At 49.3% G+C, this 11,958-nt stretch overlaps 1 protein-coding gene across 4 annotated transcripts in view; it reads left to right on the top strand.

Annotated features, from left to right (window-relative positions):
* Slco2b1 (solute carrier organic anion transporter family member 2B1) overlaps positions 1-11,958 on the top strand; it is a 49,126-nt gene that overhangs the window by 14,847 nt on the left and 22,321 nt on the right. For 2 of the 4 annotated variants that reach the window (XM_076938749.1, XM_076938739.1), the window contains exons 2-7: positions 820-956; positions 2,321-2,458; positions 3,839-4,001; positions 6,727-6,957; positions 7,290-7,388; positions 10,076-10,266. In XM_076938749.1, the coding sequence (XP_076794864.1) occupies positions 820-956; positions 2,321-2,458; positions 3,839-4,001; positions 6,727-6,957; positions 7,290-7,388; positions 10,076-10,266 (959 nt within the window). Of the gene's footprint in view, positions 1-819; positions 957-2,320; positions 2,459-3,838; positions 4,002-6,723; positions 6,958-7,289; positions 7,389-10,075; positions 10,267-11,958 lie in introns of all 4 variants that reach the window. The other 2 variants (XM_034486630.1, XM_076938736.1) reach the window with 1 other exon arrangement.

Here is an 11,958-nt window from a genome sequence, read left to right as displayed (position 1 = left end):
GGCATTAAAGGTGTTCCTAAGACTCCAGCAGGCCATGAAATGAGGGGAAACTGTAGCCTGTGGTGAAGGGGACATGGAACAATGGAGGAGGCTTCCCACAGGAAATGGAGGGGGGTTGTTCAGAGGAAGCTCTGGTCTCCAGCTGAAAGGATGCTGTAGACTACTGTTGGCAGTACTTCTAGGGTTTCCAGTGAGAGCCAGAAGCAGGAGGTCCCAGGAGCTTGTAATGGACATGTTACCATAGTTACTATGTGAAAAAGCCATCATGGTACTGAGATCAGGGGTCCCAAACAGCTCTGAGTCTGTTTGTCCAGGCAAAGATCCCATGACATGCATTCTGAGTAGCTGTGTGCTTTGACATGACTGCTTGGCTCTGTGGCTATGTGCATGATGCTGTCTTATAAGGGCAAGAAGTGTCTGTCTGATAAAGAGAAAGCCTTTATCCCTTAGCTCTGGAGTCAACGTTGACCCCCATCCCTAGTCTAAAGCCTACTGAAAGACCACACAGCTCATATTTCATATGAAGTTGGTTGTTCCAGAGCTTGCTGTGGGGGAAAGGGGAGTGCTTCTCTTTCAGAGGTGTGTGCCTGGATTGAGCAAAGGTCTCCAGCAGGAGACATGAGACCCATGGTCTCACAAGAAAGTCCCTCCCAGGGGAGTCTCAGAATCAGAAAGGCTGATGAGACTGACTCTCAGACTCCCATAACCACCGAAGTCACATTTTCTAGAAACAGTTTGCTCCTGAAGTCAACATGAGTCAAGAGCTATTATCTAAGATTTTATTTCATTACTGGGTTGGATGTCCCACTGGACCCATAGGTGAAGGGTCCCAGATGGCAGACAGGAGCACCAAGACCACAACGGGCACAGAGGACATACATGAAAGGAAACTCAGTGTGGAACCTCAGGACTCACATCAGGATGCACACCCCCGAGGAATGTTCCAGAACATCAAGGTACGCACTGTCAGGGCAGGGCAGGGTGGGGCAGGGTGGGTGGGGCGGGGCCTGGGAACCACCAAGCCCAGTTTGGTACCACAGACCAAGTGTCTGCCTTCTCACTTCTTGAGGATGGGTCCGTAGGATGACTCAGGGAAGCTCTTAGCTTGATTCTGGGCACAAAGAAGGGGACCAGGCTCTCCTTGCTGAGGTTGATAGTGTTAGCCTATAGATGATGGGGGGATGACTCCCCTTGCCTCTAATTATTCCCTTGGAGAAATGGAGATAAACCCTACAGTCCTAAACATATGTGAATACTGAAGTTCTTGCTTCACAACAAGGGCCCTAAAGACTCACCCAATAGGTGTCAGCCCCTGTGTAAGGTGCTGCACACTGGGTCTTCTCTGTTATAGCTTTAGTAACAAGGATGAATGTCTAGACCTTGTACTTACAAGGCAGGTGTTTTTCCACTGAGCCCCACCCCAGCCTTCAAGATCTGAATCTCCTCAGTAATCCTAGGAGGTGGGGCCCTTGACCTTGTACTAATGAAGAAATCAAGGCTTCAAAGTACTAAGAAAATATGTTAAGCTTTGGCCTAAATTCTTCTGGATGTTGGTTCTTAGAAGCAAGCTTTTCTTCCTCTAGGAGGTTTGCCAGCTTTTTCCGGGAAGGCTGGGTTGTTTGGGGTGAGGTGGGGTGGGACAGCTTGGGGAAGTTAGAAAAGGGAGTGTCCCTAGAGCATCCCTGTGAAAATGGGTGGGAGAGAGGAGAAGAGCCTTCTGGGGAAGGGGTAGTGCTATAGAGCAGGGAGGAAGAGGTCAGCCCAACCCCTGGGGTGATGAGAGGGTCAGAAGGGCACTGATGCTCCTATATTTTTAGTCAAGTGTGTCTCTGGTACCAGCCATGTCCCCAAGTTCTACCTTAGCTTGTCAACCTGAGTGAGATTCCATGAGCTACTCCAAATAACTCTCTCCCTCTCTTCCTCTCTCCCTCTCTCCCTCTCTCCCTCTCTCCCTCCATCCCTCCCTCCCTTTCTCCCTTTTTTCCTTTCTCCCTCCCTCCCTCCCTTTTCTCCTCTCTCCCTCCCTCCCTCCCTTTTTCCCTCTTTCCCTCCCTCCCTCCCTCCCTTTTTCCCTCTCTCCCTCTCTCCATCTCTTTCTCCCTCCCTCCCTTCCTCCCTTTTTCCCTCCCTCCCTCCTTCTTCTCCCCTCCTCTCTTCCCTCCCTCTTGTTCTCTCCTCTCATATCTGCCTCCCCCCCCCCAACTCTGTTTACCCATCTTCTATTCCTTGCTCATCCTTGGGCCACACTTTCCTCTCCCTCTGTCTCCCAACTTCTGATGGTATCCTTTCACCTGTCACCATTGTTGCCTCTCTCCTGCAGTTCTTTGTCCTGTGTCACAGTCTACTGCAGCTGGCACAGCTAATGATCTCTGGCTACCTCAAGAGCTCCATCTCCACAGTGGAAAAGCGCTTTGGGCTGTCCAGCCAGACCTCAGGGCTGCTAGCTGCTTTCAACGAGGTACTGTTCCTACGTCCCCCTCAGGAGTGCATGCTGAGGAAGCCCCACATGCTTACCTCCACTTGCCCCCTTTCTTATACCCATAAACATTTCCTCCCATGCCCACATGCAGCCCCCAGCACTGCCTGCTCCCCAAATCTTTCATAGCTCTCTTCTCACAGCATCCTGGCCCAGGGTTGAAGCCCAGAAAAGCCTCCTCGTGCCCTGATCATCCTAGTAGGAAAACGGACCCAGCTATCATGTCCTTAAAAACCCTTTGCTAGAGAATGTGAGATATTTTCTAGCTTGCCAGGGTTGGGTAAACACCCACCCTCCTTGTGGCTCCTTTGTGTCTTGGGTCCTGTAGCTATTGTCTATTCCAGGAAGGAATCACAGAAAATCACTTCTATCCCTGAGAGAGGCTTGAGTTACCTCCAGGACACCCTCTGACTGACCTTGGTGACAAGAGGGAAGGGTGATACTGCAGTGGAGGTCTGGCCCCAGGATGCTCAGGATTACAGGCCCCTGCCTGTGGCTCTCAGCCAGGCAGGGAGAAGCTGAGCCCATCCATTCGGCTTCAGTGGAAATCGGTTCTGCTGGGCCTCAGCCATCTCCCACCAGATGTTGTCTCTCTCAAGGAAGCGAAGGCTCTTCTCTCTCAAGTCCCATCAGACTTCTGTGAAATTCTTTTCCCTGGGTAATGTGCCCAGCAGCTGCACAGAAGCCTATTCCCAGATGGGTCTCCACATGATGCTACTCTTAGATTTCACATGTGGGAAGGCAAAGTCAGTCCATTTAGTAAATGGGCAAAGTCCCTCTACCGGACAGTCGGTACCCCCACAAACACCTGTTGATACTGCTCACTCCCTCTGAGGACCCTGGAGCTTGCCCACCCCACCATATCTCCCTGAGATCATGAGTCTAAAACTTGAAGTTCCAAGCCTTAATGCCCTGGTGTTAGACTGTATTTGTGTCTCTTATTCTTGAGGCCCTGGGTCCCTTCTCTGACCACCCTCCTCCAAAGTGAACTTGACCAGCGAGCTTTATCCTCATTCCTCTCACCTAAAAAGGCAATGAGATCCTTCCCTTTCCTTGGAAGACTCAAAATCTGCATGCTGTTGTCAGTTTTGCACTCTGTTTGTTGTTGAGATAGGGCCTCACTGCGTAGCCCAGGTTGGCCTTGAATTCCCAGCTATCCTCTGGTCACAATTAATCTCTGGAGTACTGGGATGGCAGGCATGAGCCAATATGCCTGGCTTAGAATCTCCACTCAAAACATATCCAGATGGTTCTTATTCAAACCAGCTATCCCAATGTACAAATGGGAACACACAGAGAAGATGGCATAGTTCCTCGGTTGTGGACTCTGCCACGTTTTAATTGTCATTTCATCCTTTGTAGGTAGGGAACATATCCTTGATCTTGTTTGTAAGCTATTTCGGCAGCCGCGTGCACAGACCCCGGATGATTGGCTATGGGGCTCTCCTGGTGGCCCTGGCAGGCCTGCTCATGGCACTTCCTCACTTCCTCTCAGAACCATACCGCTATGACCACAGCAGCCCAGGTAAGACACTGGGCAAGAGATGACTGAGGGACTTTATCCTGAGCATGGAGCCCATCCCCAAGCCTGCATCCAGGATGGGCATCAGCATCCAGAGGACCTAGTGGTCCTCCTTAGATCATCCCAGTCGCTCTGATCCCAGTTCATGTTTGGAAGTTCAGCTGTAGGGCAGAGGTGAAATCTAGTCTTCTCTGGGCAAGGACCTGCTCATATGTCTCTGTGGGGTTTTGAGGTGGGAGTGAGTTTATAATACAGCCTGCTTCAAGGCCCAGCACACAGAAGTGTCTTGGGAGAAGTCTATAGAATCCTACGATGCTTCCTGGATACCAGACATAGTTCGAAGCATTTTTTTTTTTTTATTTGTGCATTTAATTGGGAGGTAGAAGCAGGAAGATAAGAAGTTCTAGGCTCTCCTTGGCTACATACTGAGCCAAGAGCCAGCCTAGGATGCATGAGACTATGCATCACAAAAAAGGTGGGGGGGGGGGAACCAGTGCTTGAATAAGTAGATGAATATAGTAAAAAATAAAATAAAAAATAACAGGATTTTGTTGAGATCCCAGTTGAAATAGAAAGATGTCTCTTAGAGCAAGCAAGCATCCCGAGTATTCACTTTCCTCTCCTCTTCATTCATCCATCCATCCATCCATCCATCCATCCATCCAGCCAGCCACCCACCCACCCACCCACCCACCCATCCATCCATCCATCTATCCATCCATCCAGCCAGCCAGCCAGCCAGCCAGCCAGCCAGCCAGCCAGCCAGCCAGCCAGCCAGCCAGCCAGCCAGCCAGCCAGTGATTCAGGAAACACATCTACAATACTGCCTACTCTGTACCCAGCCCCTCAGAGCATTCAGCCTTCTCTCCAGGAGGCTCCCAGCCCTGGAGAGGAGACAGACAGACAGAAAACTTAGCATGCCAGTTTCATCTCTGAAGTGCTAAGACCTGGGGGTGAGACCATGAAGCAGACATATCCTGGAAACTATGGGTAGAGTGAAGATGGCAATTCTACCTGACTGCTTAGAAGGCAGGGAGAGGAGGCCACGGGAGCCATGGGAAGAGGATGAACACCCATAGCTGAAGGGAGCTACCAAGGGCTAGAGGAAATGGCATGAGGGGGAGGGAGATGAAAACCGCAGGGAGTGGGGTGAGGCACAAACAGGCTCCCCTGAAGTTACGCAGTGTAAAGACCTTGAAGAAGGCTCATGCCTGACATCCTAGCACTTAGAAGGCAGAGGGATGTGAATGACCACATGTTTGAGGTCACTCTGGGATGCATAGTGTGTTCCAGGCTGCTCAGGCCACATTGTGAGCTCTTGTCTCTTACTTTAACAAAAACAAAAAAACTGCTGAGTGGGCTTCTAGAGCTAAGAGGACTCGTGTCGACAGGGACTCTTAGGATGCTGCAAAGAAGTACTTCCTCATAGTTTTTTGCCCAGAACTTCCACTTTAGCAGAGATTTTCTGTGCAAGGTTACACTTGTCTTCCTGGCTGGCTCTGATCTGTTCTCATGTCTGAGCCTCGCTGTTCACAAGATCAGATCAAAGGTTGCCATGACTCTAAGCTCCAAACCCTCTCCCTGCTCTGACAACCACAACTTCCCTCAGTTTATCTGTTCTGCTGTAATTGTGCAGCCGTGTGACAGGCTAGGCCATCTGTAAGACCCTAGACCCATGAATAGTCAAGGCAAATGTGACCCCTAGGGTGACTATTGTACTTAAATGTCTACTGGGAACTAAACAGGGGCACCTCTCACCACTCTGTCAATGACCCCATGGGGCAGAGGTTCTCACTATTACCTCAGGACCCTGAAGCCAGGCCCACAGCTAGACCCCACCCAGAACTGTTCCGCATTTGAACTTCTAACATCTAGAGAACATCTGTTCTGGGAGACTCATTTGAGGGGCGAGGACCCGAGAGACAAGGGTTGCACAGAGGGACAGCCACTGAGAACAGTGGGACAGTCACTGATGACTTTGGTTGCATGGTTCTTTCCAATAGCTGGGTGTGGCTCTCTTGGTTGACTTGGCACCTCTGGGTCCCTGCTGTCACAAAGAGAAGGCCACTTCACCACATTGGAGATAATAATAGAACAAGGGTCTCCTGGAATTTGCTCACCAAATATTGGTCAAGGAGTAAATGTCTGGAACTAAATTAAGAAAACACCCTTTTCTGCACTCTGTGTCCTGAACTGACGCAGCTTCTTCCCCAAATGAATGCCAAGGACACCAGAGCCCTCCATGTCTGGGGTCTTCCTGCTCCTCCCAGCCCTGCCTGTAGCCCTGGCCTGCCCCTACTCTGTGACTTGCTGTTTGGAACATCTCATTCCAACTCTATGCCCTTCTGAAGCCCCAAGTTTGCTCTCCTGTGAACTCTTCCAGGAATATCCTCTCTTCCCCTCCCCTCCTTTCTGGAAAAATCTTATTTGTCATTCTCCACCCAGTTCGAATTCTACCTATGTTGGTCACCACTGTTCCTCCACCCAAGAGCCACCACTGTCATGACCCTTCTGAATGCCCCTGCTTGGGTGAGCTGTGGCAAGCTAGGAGCAGGGACCGAATAGTCAGACTGTGGGGCCAAGCTGGTTGACATGTTTCTGGTTTGTGAGCCCTAGGTTTTGGGGAGATCCAGTGACTTACATCCAAGCACTCAGAACATGTTCTTACATTTGGTGAGTATTGTTCATCTTAGCTACGGTCATAGTTCTTATCGTCTTCTTTCAGAAGATAGGTCACAGGACTTTGAAGCATCCCTGTGCTTGCCCACGACTATGGCTCCAGCCTCCGACCTGTCCAATGACAGCTGTTCCAGAAGCACAGAAGCCAAGCATCTGACTATGGTGGGGATCATGTTCACAGCACAGACCCTGCTTGGCATCGGTGGTGTGCCCATACAGCCCTTTGGGATCTCCTACATTGACGACTTTGCCCACCATAGCAACTCACCCCTCTACCTTGGTAAAGATGGTCTCTCCCCTTAAGCTCTGAGAGTAGGGTCAGGCCCAGGCAGGGGGAAGAGAGGCCTGGCAGGAGGATGGGCCAAAAAAAAAAATCTGGAGAATTCCTAGAGAGCTCCCCAGCCCTGTCGAGGAGACACGACTGCTCTTGCCATGAAAGATTGGGTAGTCAGAGATCCACTCAGGGTGGTCACAGACCTTCTGGGAATAGGTGGGGACCCACTAAGAATAGGTAAGGACCCACTAAGTATGCAGGGATCTACTGAAGGGAAGTCAGAGAGATTATGATGGCAGGTAGTGCTTCAGGATCCTCACTAAGGCTTTGTATTACAGGAATCTTGTTTGCAATAACCATGATGGGGCCTGGCCTGGCCTATGGGCTTGGAAGCCTCATGCTACGCCTTTATGTGGACATTGACCGGATGCCAGAAGGTGAGCCTGTGGGGTGTTTATCATACTCAGGGGTACACAAACACCCTGTAACTGATCACTGCTCTTCCAGGAGGCACAAAACCAGGATCCATATGGCAGCCCCAGCAGCAGCACTGACCGTGAATGAGTCTTTTCCTTCGACTCTCTGGACCTCAGTTTCCTCACTCTTGAGATAATCTCTATCCTTCTGTCCTCCAAGGCTATGACCAGAGTCTGGTGAAGTATCAGAGATAAACTGTCAAGTGCCATCTTTTAAGGAGCTGTGCCCTTATCGCATACCCACCCTCCCCAGGCACAGACACACTGTTGACAGATAATAAAGTATACCTTCTTAGCCTGTAGGGAGCACCATCCTCAGAGGGGAAGCTTCCTAAGATTAGGGTCGTAGCAGAGCTCAGTCACTTGTGGTTTTCCTTGAGCCTCTCCCAGCTGAGACATGGCCTGGGGGAGCTGAAGGGCCCTTTTAGCCAAATGACTACCTCAGAATCTGAGAAACTTCTGGAAGTATCATTTGGGAAACTGTATTCTCAGAATCAGCTAGAGGTCAGAGTAGGCCAAGGAGCCTGGCTAAAGGTTAGTCTGAAGGTGGTCAGGAAGATCTGTAGGGGCCTAAGAGCCCTGGATCCCTGAATGTGCAGAAGGATGGAGGGTGGGGAATGCTATCCTATTAGAGCAAGCTACGTGGCTCTTCAGCTGCCTGCTTGTCCCACCAGCATACGAATGCCAGGCATGCCTTCGGCATCCTACTCCTCAGAAGTCCTGTCCCTCACTTGGAGATTCTAGAAGGTCCTAGAAGCCACCAACAGCACATGTGTGCCCGGGTGGTCATCCACTAGCTTTTTTCATGGGTTCCCTGAGCCAGGGCGGTCAGTACAGATCTGGGCAGTTCTGTACAACCATCACAAGGGGTAATACTGTCCATCTCTCTTCCCCCTAGAACCCTGAGCCCAACACCAGTGACCAAGAAGCTCTGGTAACAGCTCCTTGGTGTTCTGAGGGAAAAGCCCTGAGAGGTGGGGTAGCCTAGGCTCTGAGGGAAAGGCCCTGAGAGGTGGGGTAGCCTAAGCTCTGTGGGAAAGGCCTTGAGAGGTGGGGTAGCCTAGGTTTTCCCAGATGCCACCATTTGGGAGGAAGCATATGTTTTCTATCTGTTGGTATCATCTTAGCACACAGGGTGGATACTGCCTCTGAGATACCTCCCAGGTCATTTCTTCTCGGGGGATTTTAAGGGTGGGTAGTTCCTGTCTGCTGCAGGCATAGACTAGCATGTGCTTGGAGAGGATTAGGCTCTCTCTAGTCTAGCATGAGGCCGAGGCAGACAGGAAACAAAGAAGGCGTTCAATACCATCATCGGAGAAGCCACACCCAACCATGAGCTGGAAGGCATCTGCTCAGTGCCAGCTGTGCTCCCTAGTCCCTGCCCAGAGAACAGGCTATGTGAGCTGCTGCCAATTGGTGCTACTTGGGACTTGTATTTTTATAAAGTACTTGTGATGCTGGGTGTTGTGTGACTTTTACTGGAGAGAAGTGAGCAAACGTCTTTTCATCCCAGATAGGGCAATGATGACAGACCAAAGAAACAGTTAGGCAGGCTTGGTGAGCCCCGTGAGTTTACTGGAGTTACTTTCAGGAGCATGGGGAACTCAAGGGCATCACTCAGAGTCCCACCACACCCTAACTGACAGCACACAGAAGCTGCATCCGTAGAGTGTCCTGTACAACTTGCTGATAATCCCGCCAGAAAGGTTTCTCCTGCCCAAAATTGCTTACTGCTGTTGTAACCTTTGAGCATGGCTGTGTGGATCTTGTAAGTTTTTCAGCCTCCTGAGGTTTTTAGTTCAGAGAAGTAGCTACACATCACGGGGAGACTCAGGGAAGGTGTCCGTTCTTCAGCCTTTCTCTTCAGAAGCTTTATGGGCAGTTGAGCACATGTTCTAATTAAAATACGTAAGGGACCACAGGATAGGACTTGTTAAAGGAACACATTTGTTAACTGCCTTCCCCGACAACTCTGTGGTCATTTGAAGCAGGTCTTCAGTGACTCCAAATGGTTCTGTTAGACAGTCCCAGTTATTTTAAACATGGTCTAAAGACAACAGCAGCCCCACCTTCATTTGATTCAGTAATAGTGTTTCTTCTAATAGTGGAAATTGCAATGGAAATAGAAATGGGAGAGCAGGAACACATGACTACAAAACACACATCCCTTGAAGTGCTTTTCCTGTCTGTCTTTCGTAGATTTTGTTTGTGTTTTTGAGACAGGTCTCTGGTAGCCCAGACTGGCTTCAAACGCAATGGTTACTTAGCCAAGGGTGACCTTGGATTTAGGATCCTATTCCTTCTACTTCCCAAGTGCTCAGCTTAGATGCTTACATCTTTTATTAAATTTAATATATGTAATGTTTACTGTAATATATATATATATATATATATATATATATATATTCTGTAATTCTCCCAAAAACCCCTATGACATACAAAACTTTAACTCCCGATGCTATTAATATCTGTGTATCATAGTGGAAGAAACTAAGGCACAGAGACTAAGTAGCTGGCCTGAAATTGTAGGTTATCCCTGGGTTTTAGGCATCTGTTCCAGTTCTCCGTTGGCCTCTTGGTTGAAGGTTCCCAGAGGCAGAGATGACAGCCAACTGTGACACTAACATCATCACGGTTTTCTCTTCCAGGAGGCATCAACTTGACTACAAAAGACCCCCGATGGGTGGGCGCCTGGTGGCTGGGCTTCCTCATCTCTGCAGGACTGGTGGTCCTGGCTGCCAGCCCCTACTTCTTCTTCCCCAGAAAGATGCCCAAGGAGAAACACGAGCTTCACTTCAGGCGGAAGGTCTTGGCAAGAGGGGCCTCAAATGGCAGCAAGGTAAGTGCCCTCTGTGTACCAGCCCTAACTCAGGCTCCAGAACCCACCATGGTGCTTCCTAGTGAGGCTTCACCCTTCCTGAGCAAACCCCACTGCCTCCTCCCAACTGAGACCATCATGGGCCCCTCCCATGATCCAGGAGCTGTGGGGCCAGAGGGAGGATAAAGTGATTTGCTTGAATTCAATGAAGAAGTCCAGGAACCTTGGGGTGAGGACACAGGCTTGCTGGGGTTCACGCACTTCTGCATCAGTCACTTAAAAATGTTGGAAATTCTGACCATGCTAGAAGATGCTGACAAGTAGAGGGTGTATAACTAGGATGTAGGAAGAGTTCCTGAGACTCTTCCAGGAATTTGAGCTACACATGAGAACACTGGCAAGTTACAGAGAAGACAGCCAAGGGATACTGAGTGCAAACGACCTCAGCATGGGGTTCCACAACAGACATGAAGCTGGCCTCTGCAGCGCAATGACTGAGGGGTTGAGTACACACTGAGTATTCTGAGCCAGGGTGGTGGGAGATTTTGTCCAAGGTCAGATGACTGAAAGGCCAGGAATCATGAACCACAGGGCAGGATAGATGATTCTAAAAATTTACCAAAATATGAGGACTAAAAGACAGTAGGGTACTTCAAAATTGAAAAAAAAAAAAAAAAAAAAGACAAGCAACAAACTTATTTATTATTAGTATTATTACTGGGATCTGAACCTCTCAGGCCTTACACATGCAGTGGCAGGGGCTCTACCACTAAGTTTTGTATGTCTAGCCTTGGAAACAGTCTGAAAAGTCTAGTTTGACAACATAATTTCAATTTCACTCATAATTTCAATTTGATTGTTATTTTTAATATGTACAAAGTTGACTACATTATGGGGCTTTGTGCATTACGTTGTCTCTTTTCCCAAGTACGTGAGCTGCTTGCTAAGACTTCAGCTTAAAAGTTAAATAAGGTGCTTGTTGCTAAGTAGTTCTAATTGCAAAAGAACAATTTATTCTTTTATAGACAGGAAGCAAGGATTCTTGAGCTGCTTTCCCAGGTGCTAGGTGAACTAGAGACCAGAAAGATCATGAAGATTTTACAAAATCCTGCCAGATGTTCTTGCAGCAAAAGGAATCCTACTTCCTGCGGTGGCCTGGTACTTCTGGGCATGTTTATTGATGTGCAGGAGAGGGCTTCCTTCTTAGAACAAGAAAGTTTGACCCAGCAAGTAGACCTGAAAAGGTCATTTTTTTTTTTTTTGGTCATTTTTAAAATTGAGGGTCCATTTATTAGAATATGTGAGTTCAGGTCTGTCTAAACATGTCCATCTGCTCTACTGAGCCCTGTTAAGCACCTCACCACCCCAGGGCCAAAGACAGCTCAGGTTGGGACAGCCAGTAGGGGCCAGAATCACCTGGCTTCAAGACTCAAGGGTACACTTGGAGAGACAGGAAGCAAGGATTCTTGAGCTGCTTTCCCAGGTGCTAGGTGAACTAGAGACCAGAAAGATCATGAAGAGAGATCACTGAGACCTTCTTGGCCATGCTGGGGACAGGCAGCAGAGCATCGGTAAGCAGGAAATGGGATGGGACCCGGCTCTGCTGCCCTGGGGCAGGACTTGCTCAGGAGTGATGCTTGTTCTGCAGTGGTGGTTCCCAGAGGCAGCAGATGACTGTGCTACCTCTGGAGGCTGGGGGCGGGCTTGGAATCT

Source organism: Arvicanthis niloticus, chromosome 1 (genome assembly GCF_011762505.2).
Source record: "Arvicanthis niloticus isolate mArvNil1 chromosome 1, mArvNil1.pat.X, whole genome shotgun sequence".
NCBI classification, from domain to species: Eukaryota; Metazoa; Chordata; class Mammalia; order Rodentia; family Muridae; genus Arvicanthis; species Arvicanthis niloticus.
This window is presented reverse-complemented; position numbering and strand designations above follow the sequence as displayed.